The 25,296-nt window shown below is 40.8% G+C and overlaps 1 protein-coding gene and 1 non-coding gene across 3 annotated transcripts in view; both read left to right on the top strand.

Moving 5' to 3' along the window:
- The window catches only part of SLC9A7 (solute carrier family 9 member A7), a 74,225-nt gene extending 50,497 nt beyond the window's left edge, over nt 1-23,728 (top strand). The window contains exons 13-17 of one of the 2 annotated variants that reach the window (XM_064438068.1): nt 5,108-5,167; nt 10,009-10,072; nt 12,604-12,686; nt 16,056-16,161; nt 21,912-23,728. In XM_064438068.1, the coding sequence (XP_064294138.1) occupies nt 5,108-5,167; nt 10,009-10,072; nt 12,604-12,686; nt 16,056-16,161; nt 21,912-22,160 (562 nt within the window). In that variant the 3' untranslated portion in view covers nt 22,161-23,728. The remainder of the gene's footprint in view (nt 1-5,107; nt 5,168-10,008; nt 10,073-12,603; nt 12,687-16,055; nt 16,162-21,911) is intronic. The other variant, XM_064438078.1, reaches the window with a different exon arrangement.
- Nucleotides 19,816-20,003, top strand: LOC135311684 (U2 spliceosomal RNA). Its single transcript, XR_010371297.1, has one exon. It is a non-coding gene; the product is annotated as a U2 spliceosomal RNA (small nuclear RNA).
- Nucleotides 23,729-25,296: the final 1,568 nt, after the last annotated feature.

The raw sequence follows: 25,296 nt of genomic DNA on the forward strand, positions 1-25,296 counted from the left end.
GCTTCTGAGTGCAGTCAGCCATTATCTCTGCCATAGGGCTCCTTCAGTCACCAGTGGTGGGACAGCACTGAATTGTAGCATGTGGCCCAGCTCCTGGCCAACTGGAAACTAGTTATGAGGTAGCAGCTTTTTTTGTGTGTGGTGGGGTTTTTGTTTTGGGTTTTTTTTTTTTGACGGGGGAGGGAGGGGAGCGGTTTGGAGGTTTGGATTTGTTTGGGTTTTTTTCTCTTCTCTCCCCATCAAGCCTAAGAAGCAGTTTGTGAAAGCATCCAAGAATATATACTCACTCATTTGCAAATGACACCAAGTTGGTCAGGAGTGTTGATCTGCTCGAGGGTAGGAAGGCCCTACAGAGGGACCTGGACAGGCTGGATCGATGGGCAGAGGCCAATTGCATGGGGTTCAACAAGGCCAAGTGTCGGGTCCTGCACTTGGGTCACAACCACCCCATGCAACGCTACAGGCTGGGGGAGGAGTGGCTGGAGAGTTGCCCGACAGAGAAGGACCTGGGGGTGGTGGTCGACAGCCGGCTGAACGTGAGCCAGCAGTGTGCGGAGGTGGCCAAGACGGCCAACAGCATCCTGGCTTGTATCAGGACTAGCGTGGCCAGCAGGAGCAGGGAAGGGATCGTGCCCCTGTTCTCGGCACTGGTGAGGCCGCACCTTGAATATTGTGTTCAGGTTTGGGCCCCTCAGTACAAGAAGGACATTGAGGTGCTGGAGCGTGTCCAGAGAAGGGCAACGAAGCTGGTGAAGGGTCTGGAGAGCAGGTCATATGAGGAGAGGTTGAGGGAACTGGGGCTGTTTAGCCAGGAGAAGAGGAGTCTGAGGGGAGATCCTATCGCTCTCTACAGCTACCTGAAAGGAGGCTGTAGCAAGGTGGGTGTTGGTTTCTTCTCCCAGGTTACTAGTGACAGAAGAGAGGAAATGGCCTCAAGCTGTGCCGGGGAGGTTTAGATTAGGAAAAATGTCTTTACTGAAAGAGTGGTCAGGCATTGGAAGGGTCTGCCCAGAGAGGTGGTGGAGTCACCATCCCTGGAGGTGTTCAAAAAGCCACGTAGACGTGGCACTTCAGGGCATGGTTTAGGAGACATGGTAGTGTTGGGTTGATTGTTGGACTTGATGATCCTAGAGGTCTTTTCCAACCTTAATGATTCTATGATTCCTTTAGCAGGACTAATCTGGTTCAGTATTGAGATTCCATGAGCCTGGCTGATGAGTTGCTTCTGAAGGGTGAAAGGGCTAACACTATCCGTTCCAGGTTTGTCCTTTGAGTTGACTATACTTGCAAAAATCACTAATGTAGCCAACAAGGCAGAACAGCTACAAAGGCTCTGATACCATTCCTAGAGGAGTAGCTGCCAAAAGGCAGTTGGCTGAACCATAGTTTTGGGTGTTTAGGTTTGATTTTTTGGGAGATTTACCCACCCTTGCTAGTAAGCAGTAATTTTAAGTCACTTGTTTGGCATGGTTGTCAGAAAACAAATGGTTAACTTGCCTATTAAGGGAAGGATATAGTGTAAACAAGGGAACTCTACCTAGGAAGTATTTTAGAAAACTGCATCGATCTGCCTACAGCTGCCTTGGTAGCCACTGCTCTGTTAACGATGGAGATTGCACTTTTTGAGACCACATGAAATCAGATTTGTGCCAGGAGGTGGCAGCCGTGTGCAGCTAATCAAGAATTAGAAACTTGGTGCTGGAAAAGTACCCTCTGTGATAGAGCCCTTTCTGCTGGAAAGCAAGAAGACTTGTCCGACCTCTACAGACTTAAGAAAGCAACAAATTAGTTTCCATCGGAATTCTAGAAATATGCTGCTTTTCTCTTTTCCATCCCTTTCTACCCAGTGGAAGAGGTAGGCAGGAGGAGATCAAGATGAGGTGCTGTCCCAGTGCCTCGCTCAGCAGCACAGAGTATAGTCCTGATGCGCTCCTGAGGCTGTGCAGAAGGTAACTTGTCCCTGGGATGGCCTGGCATGCTTTCTGAGCCTTGGCACTTGCCCATTAGGTTAGATTGCAAAAGGCTGGAAATTAGTGCTCCCATACAACATTATTTGGCAGTAAAGAGGTTAAAAGAAAAGAGGTCGTTTAGTTTCCTACATCCCTTCACTTAATCTAGGAAGCAATGTGACTTAACTTTAGTTTACTGCCTAACTGATGGGGAAAGTGAGGACGTGACAGCAAAATCAAAGTGGAAAATAATGGGACCTTTAGATGCTTTTGGTTTCTGCCATTTGATGCTAAGCAAGTTAAAAATTAACAGCAGAAACTGGAGTTAAAGCCATGATGTCATGTGTTTGGATTTCTTGGCTGTCTATCAGTGAGACGTATCCAAGCATGTGAGTGGTAAACAGTTATACTTTTCTGGCAGTAGAGGTTTTTTTTTCTTAGAAACTAAAGCATGACTTGGATATTAAAAATATAGTTTCATCCTTTGAGACTAAAACAATCAATTTCCTGCCTGAAGCTTTAACAATTTCAGCAAACTCGAGCCCTGTAAATCAAAACCACTGAAAAAGTTCCTCTTTTTAGAAAAGTAGCTGACTTACCATTTCATTTATCTGTCACAGGAAAAAAGGGAACTCCTTGCATTTGTATTGCAAAATAATGTGTTTTCCATTTTTCACTAGAGGTTATTGTCCTGGTTCTTTTCATGTTGAATGAAGCAACATGTAGATTAATGCCTTCCACTCCTTCATAATCTGCTTCAAATGAGGAAGTTCATGTTTGTTTTAATTAAGTAATTTCAGTTATACTTAGAAACCTTTTTTTTCCTAAATCTTAAAGCATTATATCTTTCAATTTAAAATATTTTAGGTATCTTTCTATCATAAAAGTTAGAGGTTGCACAGTGTCAACTTGGGTATTTACTGCTTTATGTCTGGCTTTTCAAATACAGTCTTTTAAAGAGATATCTATTTAGTGATTTTTTTTAAAATATTTTTTTTTCTTTAAATGACCAAACTGAAACAGAAATCTGGAAACACCAACTCTCACATAGCTGCTGCATGAACTACCTAATTGTCTGGGATGGTGGTAAAACTGACAGCTTGGTGGCAGTCTCAGGTTATACTTCATTGTCTTATCCAAGCTGGTCCAAAGTTAAAATGTGCATTTCTTAAATACCGTGCCTCCGTGTGCTGCCATGGCAGGAAGCGAGTGTTGATGCTGGGATCCAGCCCTGTGTTATGTTCCCAACTGGAATGGGGGATGTCTGACAGGAGGTTACATCCTTCTGTTTTGCAGCCTGTTTCCATTATTCTACAACAGAGATCCTTTTATTTCACCGCTGTCTAGCTGCTCTCTGCTGCCCTTGAAAGGCAGAGGCACAGACACAGGCGCTGTCCCTTGGCCTCTGTTGTGGGCCTTTTCCTTTCACCCTATCTTTTCCTGCACTGATGTCTCCAGTTGTCTTTCCCTATCTAGTTTCTCCTGCCTTCTGCCTTCTTTCCCAGTCTCTAGTTTCTCATCATCAATCTAGAATCTCTCTTAATGGAGGTGCAGTGCAGCCTCTGAACCTCCAACCTCACCTCTCTGGGTTTTTTCCCTTTGTAGGAAAGAGATTGCCTCCTCTTCTGGATGTCTGGAAGTGGACCTGGGAGATGCTTCCTTATCTCTGTTCTTGTGCTCTCACACATGCAATTCACACCACAGAGGAAAAAAGTGTGAGGAAGGCCCAGACCCTATAGAAGCTGGGTTGAGATATATCTAGAGCACATGAGTGATATGGGTTTAACTGCCAAGCTCTGGCAATCCTCAGCGTGCAGTTTCAGGAGTCATTATCTTGGTTAGGGCAAGTAAAGGAATACCCAAAGACACCCTAAAACCAACCTGAAACAAGTTTTCATAATTCCAAGGGGATTTTTAGTGACCGGGGGGGGGTTGGGCTGTATGTGTTTTTAGTTGTTGTTGTTGGTTTGTTTTTGTTTTGCTTTTTAAAACATGGGAAAAACATGGGTGGGAATTATCTTCCTTCCCAGCCACCTTCTGAGAAACAGTTGAACTATTCCAAAATATCTAAAATTTTCCAAAAATGCTGCACTCATTGTAGGCATCTGGGAAAATTTCAGTATACTAACTTGGCAAAGATACAGCAAAGAGAAAGAAGGTGTAGAAGAGAAGTTATCGAGCAGTTTTTAATTTTAGTTTTTGCTGCATATGCAGAGCCATCTCAGTGTTGGCCCTTTTGGAGCAGAGTGCTCTGACCTGAAGTGTATGTTGGTATGAGAGGAAGGCTACTGAACCACGAATCCAAAACAAATCTATCCAAAGTCTGGTATTTGCCTCGGCTTTCAAGGATTAGATGAGTGCATGCTCTTCATAGCGCAAGCTATGTCCTTAAATGCTTGGTTTGTCAAGATGTGAGCCTGCAATCAGGATGTGTACACCTCATTTTTGTAAAGTGAGGTCTCCGTGAATTTCTGATCATCTGAGCTTTTATTTCACATAAGCAGTATATAGTTCATGTAGCATGTCTTTATGGAAAAATGGGGGGAAAAAATAACAAAAACAAAAAACACAAGCCGCTAAGGAGTTTACATGGAAAGTACTAGAAACCAAACGTGCTTTCTCTTGTGTCTTTCTTTTTAAGTACTATTGAAAAAGGTAAAGCAAGGAGTAAAAGCACACTCTGTTATGACTGGAGATTTGTTATGCACCAGCTGAGTGATTTGCTCTGAAACTAGGCAGCATTGATGGCTTCTGTCATGACTTTCTCTAATGATTTTTTTCTATTATAGACCGTGTGCAGGTCTGAAGTCATAGGAATTGTCTTAGATTGGCTCTGTCTCTGTGTAGCAGTTCTCTTGAGAGCTATTGAATCTAACTTTCTGGGGGAGGAAGCCTGTTATGAATACAGGTGTTTTGACAGGCTGCATCTGAAGAATGAAGAGTATTACTGGACACCTCAATCATGAAGTGCTGCTGTTGTGAATTTTTATTGTTTTTGACACTTTATCATTGTTCTACCATTCTTATTCTTGTGTGCTTTGTCTTTTTCTGATTGGGTAGGTTTTTTTGTTGGTTTATTTTGTTTTGCTAGGGAGCTCTGTAAAGCTACCATCTCATGAGCATTTTGTTACTCACATTGCGTTCTTGTACTGTACCAGAGTTGATGACCATGTTACATCGGTGGAAGAGATGAGTGAAAGCCACTGGCTGTATTTCAGGTGACACTGTGCTTCCCTTTATACCAAATTAACCTGGTGCTTGGCTTTCTTCATCTTTATAACACTGTGTGATCTTTTTTCCTATGCTATGGCATGTTGCTGCTTCTCCTTTTCTGCAGAGTGCCATAGGTGTTCCTCAGTTCTGAGTTTGTTTTCTTCTGAGCTGGGAAAGTGTGGATTGCATGTCATGACTTTAGCTTAAAAAAAACCCACAAAGCACCACTTCCTTTAACTCTTCTGTATGGGTAATTAATGAAGCAAAATTAGCGTCTCTGGCCTGGGAAGACTTGAAAGCTGATAAATCGTGGATGCAATCCTAGGATCCTTAATCACACAGGTATTCCTAAGTATTTCTTGGAGTTATTTCATTCAACTGTTCAGGTTGGAAGGGACTTCATAGATAACTTAGCCCAGCCTCTTTGGGGGTGTATTTTAAAAACTGAGGGTTATCGCATTGCTTTACAGGAAGATGGTAATAAGAGTAGAGATAGCAGAATCCTAGTCTTTTCCAGTTGATGGTTTCTAGAACCGATACATGGATAGGGAAAGAAGTGTAGGGGGGAAATCTGTAGCTGGCAGCTATAGGACAGTATGTATTTGTATGTACGTGTGTATGTGTATAAATATATACAGAATATTGATATAAAGAAGACTGTTTGGGGCGGAGCAATGGTAAGTTTTTCATGTATCCTGTCACACTTGAAGTTTCCCAGCCATCTACTAAATTTGCCAGAGATTCAGTATGTTAACTTGTACAGAGAGTTTGGGAGCCATTATCTATTACAGTCAGTTGTGGCTTTTGCCACACTAATTACATAGGCTAGAATGTCATAAAGACTGGTATTTTGTTAACTTGTCACTTATGTGTTGCAGGCCTTGGAAAGGTTTTTGAAGTATAAGAAGAAATGGTTCCACCCATTTTAAAATGATGTCACGGAGAACTTGAAGTAGTTCTATCTGCTTTTTAACCATTTCTTTCCTTACACTTAGTTTCCACTTTGTGTTCTACATTTTGTATGTCAACCATTTTCTACCATGCTGCTTAAATTACTGAATTATGCATAGGCTTAGTGTCTGAGGGATCAAATCTGAGTACCTGTTCTTCTACATATGATGCTGGAGTTCTAGCTGTAGAATAAGGACCAAGAAGGTCAGGAGTCAGTGAAGAGCAGAAAGGCAGTGCTTTGGTATCAGGTGTTAGGAGTTCAATGGTAGTCCCTTTGCTGTTACGGAGTTCTTGAAGTGTGAAAAGCCTTTTATGCCTTAAAAACGAAAAAATATATTTAATTGGGAAGGAGTGAAGAAATATACTTAAATTGGATTTTTACTGTAGCATATCCTTGTCTACAGATTCCAGTAAACTTCCCAAGGCAGAAATAAAGATGGCTGAACTTCATGTACTAGTAACTGTCTGTACTGAAGTATTAAGGTATCTATCAAATACCAAATTTATGTCAATGGGGGAAAAAGAGAAATTTTTCATCAGTTTTGGGATATATATGCATTGTTACAGCTGAAAGACTGTTCATATTCTTCATCTGATATCTGCTTTTTAAGAGTTGGTTGAATTGCTACTGTACACCCTGGGGAGTTCACACACAACAACTGCCCCCCAGTCCTCACGACACAGTCTGTGTCTCTTCAGCAAAATACTGTTTTCAACCAGAGCTTACTTGCTCACCTGCCTTTCTGCTAGGGGGTTCAAGCAAAACACCACAGTCATTAGTAAGGCTATCCTCTCTGTGCCCCTCATCTCTGAGAGGGGTTCTGTGTAAATCAATCCAGTTACAATTTTTCTTAATTTAAAAACTGGTTAAATGAGAACTGATACTGCCCTTTACAGCACATCTAAATTACAGGAAGCTTTTAAAAGGTACTTAAGGATGTGAGATGGATTTTTTTTTTCTTTTAACCACCAGAAAAAAATTATGTTGATCAACTTTACTTATACTTTCAATTATGGAGGTAGTTAAGTAAAGATGAAGTAACTTGAATGCTTTCTGTGCCTCATTGTAAAGGAGGTTGGGAGAGACTCGACTGGTTTTTGGTATTGTTTTGTTTCAGGTGATAAAGATGAGACTTTCTTAGAAATTTGTGGGCAGGGCCTGCAAAAACGTGATGCTTGTCATGACACCAGGGTCTATATAACTTGAAACTTAAACAGGCAGACTTGTATACAAAGCTTTTTTTTTTATAGCAATTCATGCTAGACTAGAAGAGATGAGACACATTATGCTGGTTGAAAGATAAAAAAGGCGGTAATGGAAATTCAAAATAGTGATGTACTTTGGTTAATCTGTGAACTGAGGTACACACTTTGAAACAGGAACTTAAAAAAAAAAAAGTTATTTGTAGAAAATAATTAATTAGATGTACTCAAAACATCAGTTCACCTGAAGAATAACTTTGGAAATAAAAACATGAAATGGACAAGTCTATGTTGATGTACTATTTCAATACTGAAAGGAATGTCTGTAGCAAGATTTTTTTTTTTCAAAAAGTTGAACCATTTTAATATTAAAAAAAAGCTCTTTTCTTCTTCAGCACAACAGTGAACCCAGTCACCTGGCCTGTGACATACTATGACTTTTTTTATTGAACAGTATGGCCATCCTGCTTTGGTCCTCCATTAAGCCCCCTTCCCCTGCCTAAGGGCAGTTTTAAAATCCCCAAAACAAATGTATAACCTTGTAAGTCAAGCAAAAGCTGAGACAGTCTGAATTGTTTGGTTTTCTTATGTACTGTGAAGCGAATAGGTTCGCCCAGTGAGTTAAAACTATTTGGGGAATGCAAGCTATGTTCATCTTCTGGAACGAGCTTCTTGAACTCCCCGGTCATGTTGCCAGCTGCACCTCTAACAGGAGCGTGGTTGCTGTGCATAGTGCGTTGAACCTCCCCAATGTGCAGCTGGAGTTTGGAAAGCCACAAATCTTTTTTCTTTTATTTTGCTTCCTGGTGTTGCTTGTCAGCTTTCTGCATGAGGCTTCATTAGGGAACTCGTTTGTCTGCAGAAAACCCTTCTTATGTCTTCGCTGCTTAGCGATAGCCTAAGCAGAACCATCTAAGCCCTTGTAACCTTTCAGAGCTCTCGTGTGTGTCATTTTATTTTAGCATGTGTTACAATCCAGTACCCAGTCTGTCTGTCCAGTGTTCCCTTAAACTGGTGAAGCTTTTTAGTCTGGAGGCTGGTCAGTGCCAATGAATTCCCAGGCCAAATGTACCTAAGGGTTAAGATGATGCCATATGTGGAAAAAAGAAGTCATGAGGAAAGAAGAGGCTCAGGAAAAAATCCAAGCAGGGGACTGGGTCAGCACTAGCTCTGTATGAGGCTGCTGCAGGCTGTCTTAGAGTGGCCTTCTGGATTTTCCCTGAAATTACATTAAGTTACGTGAGGCCTCAGATTGGTCATGGGTCCACAAGGATGACTTATAACTTTAGTTTGATGCCTAATTTTCTTCTGTTGTTCTGTTAGAAAGTGCTGCCCTGGAAGTTATTTGAAGGTGCTGCCTTTTAGTTTAATCCATGCCATCTTCTGTGCCTGAAGGTAAATCACGTCAGGATCGCTGCATGCCTCATGCAAGCACATGTCCCTGGGATACACACATGATATGGTCTTACCAGCAAGGTTCTGTTGGGTTTTGGTGATCCTCAGGGATGTTGCATAATGCTGTGGCTAGAAACAGCTGATGCAAAGTCTAAGTAACAAATAAATTGCACTAAACCAGCTCAGTCTCTCCCAGGAGAGGGGAAATGAAGATGCTAGCCATTTCAGACAGTATGTTTTTGTTACTGCATGCATTTTCCTGCACTTGTGGTGGGATTTCTCCTACTATAAGTGGTGGGAAATCCCACCACTGGGATATCACATTCCAGCACCAACATGGTAGGCCTGAAACACAACATGTTTGAGACTGACAGTCTCACCTAACATTTGAAGTTGGAATCTAGGCTCTACAGGAGAGCACAGAGATTAAGGCATGAATAGGATTTAAAACTAGACAGGTCTAATCTTATCAAATAGCTACCCAAAACAGACCAGAAAAACCTGAACATAATTACAAGGATTAAATACCCATCTTGGATAGCAGCACTATGTGAAAGGATGGTTCATTAATAAGATGCTTGCTAACTATGCAAAAGCAAGTAGACAGTTTCTTATTAACACGTTATTCTGTAATCATCCACCACCTCATTATACAGACCCACCCTCACTCAGGTGGGAGGCTGGACTGGACAGACCTCTTGTTAATCCACTGTGGCTGTGTTGTGTTAGGTGAAAGAAACTTGCTGCAAATTAATATTATGAGTCTTTATAAAGTATTTTTGTTGCTTCACACAGTGCATTAAAACTTGCTTTGTATGTGTGGCTTTTAAAAAAATCATATATTTGAGCCATTCTCAGCCCTGTCTGGCAGCCAAGTTATTTGCTGTGTCAAATATTTAGGCTGGGCTTATCCTTAGTCTCTGGTTTTTTGATGCTGGACACGAGGGATGTTCTCCATTGAAGAGGATGCTACCCACAGTTCACCTTTTAAGCCAAAAATAGTATTTGCCAGTGTCGTAAAAGAGTTGGCAACAAAGGTAAGCAGTTAAAGTTGATGCTGAGATGGAGTTAAAGCTGTTATCTACAGGGAGTTGCTGCTTGAGTAAGAAAGTATCTTGTTTATAGCTATGTAACTGCAGGGGAATAATGGACAGCTTTTCCTCAAACTCTTCTTATAAACTCTCTGAATGCAGCTTTGCTGGGTGCTTAAAGTGCTCTTAAAATGCATCCTGCCAAACTTGCAGCGTTTGCAATCCTCAGTAACACCACTTGCTTTGTTTTCCTAATGTTTCTGTAGGGTTGGGGTTGACCCAGATCAGGATCCTCCACCTACTAATGACAGCTTTCAAGTCTTACAAGGAGTAAGTAATTATATAACTTCTCTATTAGGCTGATCTTATTTTATAACTAAGACGATAAGGAACTGCAGAAGCTGTGTGCATGGATGAAACCTTTTTCTCCCACCTAGCAAGTCAGTAATGCATTTTACTTTATAATATTCAAGTAATGCCCACCAAAAAGCATTCTGTGTTGTTGGGTGTAATGCTGCAGCGTTCAAATTTTTGTGTATATGTGTGTATATATAAGGCATCGAAAACCTTCCCAAACCTACTAATACACTCTATTTAACAATGTGCTTTCCTTTTCTCCCACCCACCCAACATGCTTGCTTTTTAACATGCTACAGCATAAACAGTCCTCCCAAGACTGACCCAGAGATAATCCTCTTGGTTTCTGTTCAATAACTGATACCAAATTTCGGCCCTTGGGCTTGCTTAGAATCAAAGATTAAGTTCGCTAATCCAATCTCAGCTCCTGTATACCGTACCATAAGCCAGCTGGATCTTGTGTGTACTACCTACCATCTGTATGAGGCAAAAGGAGCATTGGAAAATTGTCATTTATATTCAGCAAACTGTGAATCTTTAGTGCAGCTTTCTATGCATCAGTAACAACCCAACAGTTGACTTTTTTCCTTGCAATATGTTATTGGCAAACGAGACTATTGAAAGAATGTTGTTCATAGCAGAATTTTCAGTTTTCCTCATCTATGAACTGAGCGAATTCACAGGAGGGCTGAAAGGTCTGGAGGTAAAAAAAACCAAGCCAACATTTCCTGAGGCTTAGCTGGGAGCTTCCTCTGTCCAGACCTTAGTTCACACTCTCCCAGAGTACCGCTTGACGCTAATTGTTCGGTAGCACAACTGGTTGCTTGTATCAGAACCTGCTAGAGGAAGGTGAACGGCAGGAAAGATAGATGGCTTTGGACCCAGAAGATGCATAAGGTGAAAGTGTGTGAATTCTGCCTTGTAAACCTCAGGTTGTATGATGCCCCTGTTCAGGCTGGCCGCAGGTACCTGCATGGGATACTTGCTGTATTTGGGATCGCCGTGCTCATTAGTGGTTTCTCTTGCCTTGCCTCTTTTGTTTTTTTTTTTTGTGTGTCACAGGTTGTACAGATAAGACTTCTTGCTCAGGAAGCATCTCTTTCATTGCAGAAACTGCATTAGGCATATCCGTGTTCTTTGTAGGAGCCTGTGGCCAGCACACACAATAGATTCTGAAATGCTGGGTTTGCATACTAAAAAGGGTGAACTTGGTTTTGTAGCTATCTGGAAGCAAGCAGAAGGCCTCAAATGCCGTCCACAGCGCAGGCCACAGTTATTGTATAGAACCAAGGTTAGGAAGTGGTATCGTGGTAAGACGGCTTTGGCCAGTTCAGACTAAGCTTGTCAGTGTTTGAGGAATTGTTTTAACAAGAAACAGAGCATGGGTATTCTGTTCTCATTCAGTGTCTGGGTGGAAATAACTTGCCTTTTTTCCCATGTAAACATAGAGCACTTACCCATTTGTTTCCCTCTTTAGCTGTGCGTTGCATTCCTAATGGACTCCATTAGTCGGTTCCCTTTGGATTCCTCTTTCTTTCACCAAGCTAAGATTAGCAGCATGTCACAGTTAAAGAAAATATATCATTTGGGAGTTAAAATGTACTAAGCTTTAACTCTTGGTAGATCATGGATTTTTTTGCAGATCAGAAGTACACAGGGCAAGCCTGTCCTGTTCTTTTCCAGTAGTTTGGAAGATGATTCATACAAGGCGTTCTCACTTCATCTGTTTTCCTGAGTTTAACTTTGGCCTCTGGTCAAAAAAGAAACAAAAACCAACACCCAACCCAAAACAGTAACAAAAGTAAAAACAAATGCAGCGGCAGACCAGTTGGTGAGATGACTTGTAGCACAGCTAGTAAAGGGATTATATTTAACACTGTTAGCAGTGTTAGATGTACCTGAGCTTGATCTAGCACTTAGGAAGTTTGCATGACCTTCCTCAGTTGTGATTTTATATGGATTCCCTGTTAAGCATGTTCTTTTAAGTGTGATATTTTTCATCAGGTTTGTGAGAGTTTATCAGGCATGGTAAATTTCCTTGTTCTTCCAAGGAAGCAATAGACTTAAGGAAAAAACATTGAATAGACCTAGAGGAAAGGAAGCCAACCAAGCAAAGAACAGTTATTTTATTTGGGGAGGAGGATGGGGATGAGATATCAGTGAGGCTTATTTGACCGTTTTGGACTTATTTCTGTATCTATTACTGCATTAACTCTGTGATAAGCTTTTAGACTCAAGGGAACTTGGTGATAGAGGGTTCATTAAGGTAACTCGAGGGTAATGAAGGGGCCTACTTCTTCTCTGCAATCATTTCTGGTCTTTCTAGGAAATGTAATCTTCTCAGTATAAGCATGCTTCTAAATAGCTTTCTTCTGCAGTCCTAGTATAGTATCGAAGTAATTTGGTTTTTTTTGTATAGGACCTTATAACATGAATGATTGGAATGTATGATTTGGGTTTTTTTCTGCCTGAAATAATTGAATATGTTTTTGTCTTATTTTTAGGATGGCCCAGATTCTGAAAGAAGGAACAGGACAAAGCAGGAAAGTGCTTGGCTCTTCAGGCTATGGTATAGCTTTGACCATAAGTATCCTTTTGAAAACACAGCTTAGCTTCAAGGAATGAAATGTTCACTTTTTTCCTTTCCATGTACCCATATGTGGCCTTAAGCACTTGAGAGATTCAAACAGGAGAAAGATCAAGTCTTTGACAGGTTCAAAGCACAGAACTTGCTGACTCAGAAGACGGACCTTTCCTTTCCTCTAACGCATGGTATGTCACCCTTGCTGGAGGATAGAAACCAGTCAGTTCTAGGAGCTGAAGTTCCTTCCTAAACAGTAAGGCAACCAATTAACTAAATCCTCTGATCTGTTCCATTAATCTGTCCTCATCTTCACTGATGCTCGTAGCACAAACTAGTTTTCCAGTTCATTGTTCATATCTAAGCCCCCAGTCATTGCTCTGAAGAGCCATCTGCTTTTGTGATCAAGTGCTCTCTGGAAACCATTTGGTGATATGGGCAGTTTTAGAATGAAAAATCTACATGTGATCTAGCTTATTCCCTTCAGTATATCTAGACCTTCCTATGGGCGTTAAAGCAGAGAGTGTCCTTGCATGTATATAGTACTGTACAACCTTCCTAAGCTGCTATTATACTATTTAGATAGCCTTGTTTAAGCCTCCGAGCAATTTTTGTGTAGCTGTCCTGCCTTTCATGCTTGTGTTTTTTAATCTATTTAGCATGTTTTTAATCAGTATGTCATACAGGTTCCCTTCCTTTACAGCTTACGCTCACTTAGTGGAAAACGGCAAAGATAATCTTGTGGCTGTGGCAAGTCACGTATACCCAGAAATTCAAAGGAGTTTCAGTTCTTGATTCCTAGTATTTTCTGGGGCAGTTCAGTATAGTTAAGTACCCGTGGCAGGGCCTTCATCTTGTGGCATCTGAGAAGTGAGTCTTTTCACTGGGGTCTTGATCATTGGTTAATGAGATTGCTGGCCTGGTTGGAGGATGGTAGTTTCTGTCCATGGCTCGTACATCAAGACTTCCCGCCCAGGGAAACCCAGGTATAGTGTTGAAAGCATTCAGATCCTAATACTTGCCTGTTCAGGATAAAATCTGTTTGTGACTAATGCTTTCAGATGCAGTAGTATTGAGTCAAAGCCCAGAAAGGAGTGTGTGTGCTAGTTTTAATATTCATAAATGTTAGTAATTTCAAGTTAACCCTTTGAGTTGTAGTGGCTGGTGTCAAAGTGTACTGAGGTCAATTTTTTTTTAATTAAAAAAAAAAAAAGACTTCTTTGGAAAGATCACGGAAGGATCTGGCTGTGGCTGACTGCTTCTTTTTTCTCTTTTTTGAGAAGGAAGCACGAGCCATCCTTTTCCCCTGCCTTTACAAAAGGGATGTGCCCAATGAAAAAAAGGAGTAGTTGGCAATGCTGACTTCCCCTCGACCGATGCTAACGCAAGTGCAGTTCCCAGCAGCTGCAGCAAGGGCGGGGGGAGTGCTAGGGTGAAAATTACCTCTTAATTAGCTGTTTCACAGGAACTTAAGGGATGCTGGTAGCGCACTGGCTTTTTTTCAGTGGTGACTGGCAATCTTTAGGGAAGGTTTCTGTGAAGTTTGTGCCAAGGAAACTGACATCCAAAGGTAGAACTGCCTTACTGTATCTTAGGGATAAAATTCTATGTTCTTCTAACTTCTGTTGCAAGGAAGCATTCAGATAAACACAGCGTGGCTGGGCTGAAATTGCACGGAAGGGATGACCTTTAGAAATGCCACCTCTAAACCCATAGCTAAACCTCAAAATATTTTTTGCTGATGCATTTACTTGGTTTGTGGGTAGAGAGGCAGACTTTCTCAAAATTCAGTCTTTGCAGGGGAACTTAACTTGAAAAGATGCACTTGGCAGTGTGCTCCAACACTGGCTATTGCCTGCAGAGCTCTGTGTAGATGGATAACCAGGAACTTCATTCCTGTGGAACGCAGAGTTCATTTAATGTCATGGACTGTTCCCTGGGTTTACCCACAATTGTTATACATTAAGAAAACTGCAACTTTGAAGTACCAGATGTCCTTTTCTGGGTTTGTTTTATTATGACCGAGTCACTGAACGCCTGTCTGCCACAGGGCAACACAGAGGCTGGTACGTTACTGTTAGGGGCAAGAGTTTATTTCTTTCCAGGACTGGGTGTAGCCACACTGTTACTGAGGGAGGGAAGGAGGAAATATAACTCTGCAGTGGCAAAATCATGCCATTATGCGTGCAAGTAAACATGCTCTGCTAAAGGGGAGGGATACATCTCTGCTAAAACAGCCCCCTTTTTTTAAACCCCCTCTTTCCCCTAGGCATCTAATCTGTTGAGAGCATCAGTGAAACTCTGTTGTATTTCATAAGTGGACTTGATTCTCTCTGTGCTTAAAGGCCTAAGAAAGTAACTAGAATACCTGCAATGTATATTTACATTTAAAATAATCAGACTGACTTTTAAAAAACAAATACACCCACCCACCCCCCTACCAACAAACCTTCTGGTCCTGATTTCAGACAATATTTGGAAGTCTTGGCACTTTGCTCCTGAGCTCTGTTCTTGTGCCAGTCAAAATCAGCATGCTGCTCTGTAGCAGGGACACCTTTTTTAAATGCTGAGCATTTCCTCAGGCATATCATCAGTCTGGAGTACTAGCATGAGCAAATAAGGATTTACCTGGGGGCAGACCTATGAGAAGAGGTGTAAAGACATTTTCCTTCCCCAAGCCTGTGCCCCCTCGATGTAATCTAGGCAGCATTGCCTGGGCAGATGCTTTCCTTCTGTGCTGTGTTATGTAGTTCTTGACATACAGTACTCCCTTTGCCTTTCTGAGGCAATGTGTGGTATGTATATTTGCACTGCAGAGATGTCCAAGAGTTACCAGAGTAAGATCTCTGCACCTCTGGCTCAGTGACCAGCTAGCAGTGGACCAGTTCAGGTGGCTGCACTGCATGGAGGATGTTGGATGGACAGTATTTCTTTCATTTCTCTGTGAGCCACATAGGTGTGTCACCTTGTTACCTCTAGCTTACAGTCTTGACACCATGCTCCCATCTGTAGAGTGGAAACACCCTTGGACCTATTAACATTAAAGCACTTCTACCTGTGATTGCTCCTTTTGGATCCAGAGAGCCCAAAAGCTGGAAATATTGCAACTGCTTAAAACCTTAATAGAGGTAGTTAGTTGCCCTTCCAGTAAATGTGTGGGTAAAGAAACTGCCCTTAAAAGAATCAAGGGAAAAATGTTGGGGGGAGACATTCTTAATTTACTTGTTTACAAATGCAGATTTTTTTCAATGGATGTTTTAGATAGTTATTGAGCAGCACGTAGATCAAAGGCAGAACCACATTTATGTACAACTGTTTTCTTTATTTTTCAATAGTGGTTTTCGAGCACTGATGTGTTTTCCTTAACTGTTTAAGTTATTTAAAGCCAATTCTCACTCACAGTGGCCCTCCGTTAACCACGACTCTACCCAGCTGGTGTGGCCTGATAGCCCGCTGTCTGACAAGTCCCCAGGTTTATGATGTAAGTGGAATGACTGAATACTTCTGTGTTTTGGTTTTTATTTATTTAACTTCAGCAGTTTTTTTTTCTCTTTAGGCAAAAGGTTGGTATGATATACGTACTGCAGGAAAGTGCTGATTTGTCCTAGGCAGAAAAGATTTAAGATACTCTCCCCTGAGGCAAGAGCTTCTCCTAGTAGAAATCAGAGATGATCTTATTGTTCGACTACTACCTTAAAAAAGTAACTTTTAAGGGTACTGGAAAATTACAGGCCTAGTCAATAAACCAGTTTAGCGAATCACTTCAAAATATTCTGTCCCTTCTCAACACTTTTGGACAAGATTCTGTTCTTGTTACTGATAAGGTTACGTTAAGGCCTCCTTCAGAGAAGACACTGACACATTTACCCAGGCTGGAAAGAAATCTGGTAGAGATTCCCTTCATTGTTTCCACTGTGAAATTTGAGATCACATTTCAGAAACCGTTAATCAGTTACTTATCTCAGTCTAGCAGGTCACTATACTGTCTTTACAGCCATGTCTTGCAATAATTAATGCTTCATTATCCTATTACTCCTGCAGGATCCTGATACATGTCATTCCTATCTGTACAGTACTTCTGAAATCTACAACTTTTTATGAGACGCTTTTAAATAAAACCATAGTACTATGTGGGATCACTCAAATTTGCAGGTTTTCTGGAATGGTGATCTCTCTGCTATGGTCGAGTAGTCTCGGACCAGATTTCTATTAATCTTTTGAGAGTTATGAATTCCACTTGCAACTTTGAAATACTTCCCTGCATTTCTTTCTGGTGTCATTAACGTCTTACCTGATAGCAAGATTTCAAAGAAATTTGAAATGTCTGCTCCCTATTTGGAGCTACTAGTAATGCAAGAAATTGGCCTTGTTCCCATCGTTGCAATGACACTGGAGATCTTTAAACAGATCTAGGCTGGAAGGCATCCATCAGACCAATTAGCCTACTTGTGTGTTGCCCATGTGTCTGTCTATGTATGATCTTATAAGATTAGTTATCCAGTAACCGAGGATCTAACTGGAGTGAACATGCAAGCTTTGGCTTTCATTCTAACAGTTGGGCTCTTTTGTTTTTTTCTTCTTTGCTCCTCATTCCTAGCTCCTAACGCATGTGGAAACTTATTCTTCAGTTGGATTGGTCCTGTCATGCTTTTTTAAGGTGTATAATGTGGAACGTTCCCATTTTATTCTCCTTTCTTGTTCCTGTCGTGGTGCTTTGCTGCATTAGTCTTAGGAAAGCATATAATTTTGAGATTTTACTTCTAGTTTCTTTTCAAGATTTCCAGACTCTGCAGCTGCTTTATTGCTTTTTGTTTCTTTGCGTGGCTGGCTTTGCTACAGCACCGTGACTATACCATTTTATTACTGGCTAAAAAGCTGTGCCATCTTTTGCCTTCCTATTAAGTGCAGGTGACGCAACTGAGTGCCATGTCTTTGCGGGGACAGAAACTGCTTAGAACAGTTGTGCTTTTATGAAGTATTTCCAGGAAAATAGAATGATATATCTGAGAGAATTAAGGACTGAAGACTCTGAATTAGGCAAACAAAAAAGCCTGTAAATACTCAAGAGAATGTAACATAGCTGGAAAATGGGTTTCAAAATGAAGCAGTAAAACCTAGATTTCCTTCAGGTGCATGTCTGAGCAGTTAGGACATCTACAGAAAGAAGACAGAGCAGAAAGCATACAAGTATGTGGCTGTACTGATTGTAGATTTTGTATCGCTTTCAGCTTTTGTTGTTTTGGTTTGGTTTTTCTTTTTTCCTCTGGCTTTATTAACACCCTATTTACAATTAATTTTTACTTCTGTGAGGGGGAGTACACCTTTTCCATTAGATGCCAACGGGGGTTTAAAGTCTGAAAGTCAAATAACCTTTTTACATAGTCCACCTACAACCTATTCCTAAGTATGAGATCATGTCATCTAGGCTTGAATTTGCGTGGCATACGTGTAAAGTTCTGAGTCAGCATGCAGGGGTGAGGCACAGTGGATTTTTTCCAGAGCTGCTGTTACTATTTCTTGCTGGTGTTCTCCCACTGCTTTAAGACTGTGCCATTAGGTTCACCATTATGTGTTTCCCACCCAACCAGAATCCAAGTTGGAACTTAAAAACATGAAAGGCTGCTGTAGTTAGTGTTTAAAATGATCATTTTCAAAAATTCACTCCTATTTTTCTCTCTCGCTGTTATCTTCAGTGCATGACCGTCTGGCTTTCCAATGTATCCTAAACTAATGCAGGTCACTTTGGGTTTTTTTTTTTCTTCCTTTTTAACATGTCCTTTGAAACTTTTAGTCTGTTTCATCAACCATTTATCCCATTCAGAAGAAGCACCTATGTTATCACCTGCTCTTCCTGATGATGTGCTCCTGGGGACTTTTTTCTTTGCTTGTTTGTTCAGGGGTGTGTTCTCTGTCCTACACATGTTCCCACTTTTTTTTTTTGAAAGTTTAGTTCTTGCACTGTTACACAGTGTGACAACTTGGTATAAAAATATTTTTTTAAATTTCTTCTAAATATGCAAACTCAGTAAAGAAACTTCATTTGCAGTCTATGTAAGTCTTGGAGGAGGTAACTCTCAAAATTGGTAGGACAACTCTTCAGTCATACCTCCGCCCTCCCCTTCCTTAGTGCTTCCATCTTCATAGCAAATATTGTTTAGTTTCCTTAAAATTCATTAAGGAACTCATCTGAGAAACAGAGAAACTCTAAGCGGAGCATCACATTTAAGTTCTATTATATTTTGCATGCATACTACTTGATGCTTTTGTATTGGAGCTACAAGATAAGTAACTTCTGATGCAAGTTTTGTCATCCACGATGCCTGTGTTGTATTCAGCACCAGCAGCGTACGTGGTAACTACTAGCGCTTTGTACGTGCAGCGTACTTTGCATGTGCTTTTTTGCACTGCCTTAGGAGGCAATAAAGGCTGGCTTTGTAAGCAGTAACTCCAAATGAGCTCTAGCCATTTTAATGTCTCCGGCAAACATTCTTAGGAGCATGAGCAGATTTTACCATGAATGGGACAGAACACTGTGACGTTCCTCAGGGTTATGGTCAGCACGTCAAAGCAAAATTCAGTCTTTTATAGGGTTTTGGGTTTAGGTACTTAGCCATTCTAGTTTGTCAGTTTAAGTAGTGAAGTTCAGACCTATGTTTGTTTGAGAGAATTGAAGCTATTCCTACAGAACTGTAGGGGATTGCAGAGGCCAGTTTAGGGTTATTCTTGGAAGAATTTCAGGTCTCTAGGGATCTACTTGGATACATTTCCTGTTTTTCTTGAAAGAATTGTTGATGCTGCATGAAGCACAGTAGGTTTATTCACCCATCCTCTTTGCTTGCAAACACAGCAAATCCATATACTACATGGAATTGTTCATGGATGTTCTCTGGGGAAATATAGCAAATAAATTGCCTGCTGCTTGCAGTGCTATTCAGAAGTGAAATAAACAAATGGAACTCGGCTCCTATGAGGCAATATTTGTTCACTATGTTAAGAGAAAGCTCAGTGTTTTTTCTGGAACTGATCATGTTTACATACATGTAAGCATAGCCTGGGACAAACCAGCAAAGACTGAGTTAGGACTTGCCATATAGTATGAAGCCCGTGGCCCTCTCCTTTCAGTGTTGTGCTTTCAAGAGCTTTTCAGCCTTTTGGGGAAGCTCAAGTGTAGTGTGTGGTCTTACCAGTTTCTTATCTGACAGGCAGCTGCAAGGATTCACTGTTAAATAGCATTGTGGAGACGGGAGATGGTCTGGGAGCTTGCTCCAACCGCTCCACACGTGGCCCTGGTATCACAATACCTGCTGGTGCACTGTTAGCCCTGGCTTCCCCTCCTCGGTGCTTCTCCAAGGGTAAACAACATGAAAGGCAATTTGGCATAGACCACCTTAGCTTCTTCGACTTCTTAAAACATAACCATTCAACAGTCAGAACTGCCTGCTTCTTACTTGTTTTTCTGCTTTCCATCTTTGAATGTCCCTTCAAAAACAGAATACATAGGGATATCAGATTTTCTTAAACAGACAATTATTTAATCCTTTTTTAATCGTCTTGTCCTTCAGACTTCCACATTTTTGCAATGGAAGGCTTGTAAAAGCTGTTTCTGCCAACTATAGCTGACCCCTTTTAATTTCTGCCTTTTTTCTTTTTACAATAGTGACAGTAGTTCAGTGTTTCGTTTGCAATCAAAGAAAGCAAGTGTCCTAAACTGTATTTGCTCTTTGAGAACAGTGCTCTTTATCACAGTAACTCTGCCTTTAATAAGCAATGATAAATCTGGATGCCACGAAGGTTCTGAGAAATTAGCATTCATTTTAAGTAGGGCTGGTCTCGCACCCAACACTGAACTGCACAGTTTCTTTCGCTGGTTTTGGTAAACTCCTGACACCTCTTCCAGTCCTCATTAATTAAATATTCTGTATCATCTAGAGGCTTCTGCTGCTTTATTTTGTCTGATTATCATTCTGAAATAGTGACAGGAACTTTCCCAGGAAACTTTATTTAGCCAGGCATTGCATTTTATATTGCGGACAGGTTGATCAGCATTTTCAGCCTCAGGTGCCCTGGACTCCTCTACTGCGGTACAGGTAGGGCTTTCTGGTCAGGCTGATTGCAGACATCCTATCATCTCACGTAGCCTGTGCCGAAGTGGAAGAAAATGATGTATTTTTAGAATGTAGCCTGATCGGTGTCCAGGCTACTGAGGAGAACAGCAGTGCACCCACTTACATTTCAGCTCTTGATAATCAGTATGGAGCTATTCACATGGGGAAATAATTGCTTTCAGTTGCAAGAAAGCAAGCTTACAGAACTGACAGAATTTTCTTCAGCTATGAGGAAGCCCCATCTTCTGACCAATTCAGCTGTTTTGCCCTTAACCAAGACCATGTTAAACAGGAGTGAAACATGGTACAATTGCTTGCTGTTGTATTATGCTGTGTAGAAAAACTGTTTTGTCAAACTTCAGCAATTTCTAGTCTCTGACGGTATATTTCATCCCATCTCCGCCAAAGTAAATTGACAGGGTTTCATGAGCCACTTTCTTAAATGACTTTCAAAAGAAAACATATCAGAACTAGTTGCAAAACTATGACACAAGCACTTTCCTGTATCAGTCTTTCCTAATTTTATGGCTCAGGAGCATTCCTGAGAACTAGGTCAAGTAATTCTCTATTTAGTACCAGGTAAAAGTAAGTAAATAGCTTAAAAACGTGTGGTTAGCTTTTGATCTATAACAAAGATTTCTTCAGAAAACCTTGAATATAAAGAATTTGGGCCTTACGAGTTCTTGCCAGTTTGCATGAGTCTTTTACTACTGAACTTGGCTAATTCGCAACAGATGCAACACTGACTTTGTATCTGGACTAACTTACTTATGCTTGGTCTCCAGTCTTTTTTCCTGTACTGCCTTCTAAATTGTCATGTAAAAATCAGTGTATAGTGCTCGTCTCTCCTGTACCTCTGGTAAACTTCCAGTGCAATTAAATCCCTAGTTACCTGTTTCATAATCTACTTCTTGGATTCAGGTCCCACTCATCCCTCCATGATAGCAGTTGTTATACAGGGAGCAGTAAGCTGATCTGCAAACACTGGGTTGAAGGTTATTTTTAACATTTCTTAAAGCAGAACCCTACTGTTGAGTTACCTTCTTGGCGCTTCTTGCCAAAGAGCAGGTGGTGTGCACTGTACAAAGGTTTTTCTGGTTTTTTTTCTTTCTTTCTTTCTTTCCAGAATCAAGAACAGCTGAGAGAAGAGGATTCTGATTTTATTCTGAATGATGGTGACCTTACTGTGACATATGGTGATACAACAATAACTGCAAATGGTTCTTCTGGCCCCCATACAGCTACCACTAGCCTTGACGGCAGGAGAACAAAAAGTAGTTCAGAGGAAGCACTGGAGCGCGATTTGGGAGCAGCAGATCATGAAGTTACAAGCAGGGGTACCCGGCTAGTATTTCCTCTGGAAGACAATGCATGATGACTGGCTCAGTAAAAATAACTCTTGCTCTGTGGATGGATCAAGGAAGACTGCAGGCCACTGTGTCACTTGAGGTGGGGATGTTTAGTTAAACCAGTTAACACGCATAAGTGATTTTACTAGGGTCTGAAGACGTCACCTATTTTTTACTCAAGATGCTGACAGTGGGGTTTTCTCAATGTCTGAAAACAGACGAACGAGAAAAATGGTTATTCTCCTCTCTTCAACCGCATATTGAATCCAAGTATAACTAGCATGCTGCAATTGTCTTGTTCAGCTGCAGCAGCTCTCTCTGAGAGAGGTACATGAAAACATTGTCATAGAACTGAGCTTGTCTTGGCTTAGCTTGGGAATGTGGAGGAAGAAATATAAACGTGATAATAATTATGAGATAAAAAAGGATGTGTGTGTATCTGAATGTGGAGAGATCCGTTGTTAACTTCTCTTGTGAGGTTGAGGAAACTATAAAGTAAAACGGGACAGTATACATTAGGACTACAGGTGCATGAATGCAAGACTGGGGAATCTGTTACTACAAGTTGTACTTAATGTATTTCAGGGGAAAAAGGGAAAAGAAGATTTCTTCACTGGCCATGTGTTTAAATAGGAAGGCAATGAGAGCTACTTGTCCCTTTAGGTTTGGGCAACTTGACTATTACTATTAGCTGAACTTCTTGTGCCTCAAAAGAAAAGCATCCAGCTTCCTGTGGTCTTAAGACGTATCTGACCCGACACAAGCCTGAGGCCAGGCTCTCTCAGGTAGAGGTCATGAGGTAAAACTTTCTTACCTTTAAGGGTCTTAAAAATCGGATGAAGATAGTTGGAAACATATCTTGGGCTGGGGAAAAAGGCAGATAAGAGGAAGGGTGGCGGGGGGAAGAGAGAGAGCGAGAGCAAGAGAGGCAGGCAGTATTGAACTTGCATGGAACCATGAGGTTTCATATTGCTGAGAAGAATCCATGGACTCTGCTTACAGTTCTTGTGTGTGATAAACAGCAAACATCTAATTAAACAGACAAACAAATACTACTGGCTTTACCATTTGTGACTATCCTAAAAGAACGGTGTTTACTCTTGTTCTCTTTCGCAGAGTAGATGTGAAACTTCAGTGGGGCATTGCACAACAACATATAAGCTACAGAAGTGATGAACTATAGTATCATCTTAAATGTGAAAAGGGAAAAATCTTTGCCTAGTATTTAGCCCACCTACACGTAGGCTAGCTTTAACTTATTGCTAAATGCTTTTTAATTTCCAAATGAGGAGATACCATTGTCTTTGCTGATAGCTGAGAACTTATGCTTTGAAGAGCAGTTCAGCTATTTAAAGCATGCTAAAATGTGATCTCATTCTTATGTCTCAAAAGGTTTATTTTTTTAAAGAGTTCTGTGGCCCACTAACGTGATGTAATACCAGTTTGTCTAAAAAGTGTGTTTTTCTTGCTGCCATTTCAGTTGTTCCTCTCATAAAATTGTGTGTGAGTAAACGCCCACTCTGTTTTTCCTTAACTATTAAACTTAACGGGTTAACTTTGGTATGAGAACTTGCTGCTGCAGAGAAGCATTGCAGTCACATTGTCTAGTCTGCTTTATTTCAGATGTTTTCTCTAATGAGTGATCTACCTCCTTGTCTGTCCCTCCAAGGTAAATTTGTAAAGGGTGTTGATCTGTAATGACTGTCTGACATTATAAGAAAAGAGACACGAGGAAACCAAAAGCTTTTTTTGTGATAAAACTGGAAGAACAATACAGTCTGAGCTATGTTCTTAAATGGTGAAGAGTAACAAACCCTGATGAAGTTCTCTGAGCAGAATAACTCCTTTTCAGTTCTCCTCTGCTTTCAAGGAAGACAAAGCAGATAGTGCTGTTTATATGGCTTGGGTTTTCTTTCTTTTTATTTTTTTGAAGTGCTCTGGCAGTAGAAAAAGTAGTTTCTTCCTAAATTACAAAACCAATTTCATTCGTTTTGGACAAGTCTCTGGGACCCGTGTTGTCAATGGTGAGTGAGAACTTGAGACTTCTACAACAATTAGAGATATTAGCTGAGCCATATGAACCAAATTTTGGGTTGAGACAGTGAAATTTACCCAAAAAAATGGACTTACAGTGATGCAAATCTTTACATGAAGTTTGAAGCTGAAACTTACCATATCACTTTGGCTGGGGAAAAAAAAAAAACACCTTATGCTGAGAGAGGTGTGTTCTTCCACAATGTGTACCTGATCTTTGGAAGACAGTAGAAATTCTGTTTCATTAGCTTCATCAGGAAGACTGAATCTTTGAAAGCATCAATAAGCCATCCCAGTGCAGATGCTTCTCTGTTCTTAATTCCCATAGCAAAAAATATACAGTTGAAATGAAGTACACCAGTAAGCCCAAAATATGGTTGTGAAAGAGTAGCCAACAGAGATGGATCATTGGTGAGAGGTGAGGAATATAATAGTCTAACTTCACGTGCAACAATTACTTAAAACGCTTATCCAACATGGTGAGGAGAGGCCTGTCTACACAAGCTTAATTTTTATTCATATATTACAACAATGAATTTTATTCCTTGATTTTTATCTATCTTTCATTTTAAATCTTCTTCTAAAATCGGACTTTGCCACCAACAAAGGGTAAGCTAAAACATCTAGCCTCTTCTTACTACTGACACCGATCCTTGTACCAAATTCCCAAGGGACTCCTTTTCAGTAAAGGTGGGAAAAACAAACAAAAAACCCCCTCTCCTTGTCCTGAAACACTGCATATTTCACCAACTCTCTAATGAATCCTTTTTTCTTGTGTACACCCGTTTGAAAAAATAATTTAATCCTTTCAGTTCTTTTCCAGTAAGATCCTGAGCTGGCAAAAACTTGACCAAACCATACCAGCAGATGCATATTTTCTTATAAACTTGGTGTGAGGTTTTTGAATAGAAAACACAGCTTAAGATTGTAATGAACAGCAATTGATACATGTTAGTACCTTCTTCAAACAGAAAAAGACAACCTGTAAGACGATACTCTCCACTGAAAAAAGTATTGCTATGCTAGGATAGGGTGTTGCAGCTTATGTGGCTGCCCGTGTTCTTGGGACTGAGTGATTGCTCTTTGTAGTCTTTTCCTTGCCGCATCGTCAACTTACTGCTGAAAATC

The sequence above is a fragment of the Phalacrocorax carbo genome, chromosome 1 (genome assembly GCF_963921805.1).
Source record: "Phalacrocorax carbo chromosome 1, bPhaCar2.1, whole genome shotgun sequence".
NCBI classification, from domain to species: Eukaryota; Metazoa; Chordata; class Aves; order Suliformes; family Phalacrocoracidae; genus Phalacrocorax; species Phalacrocorax carbo.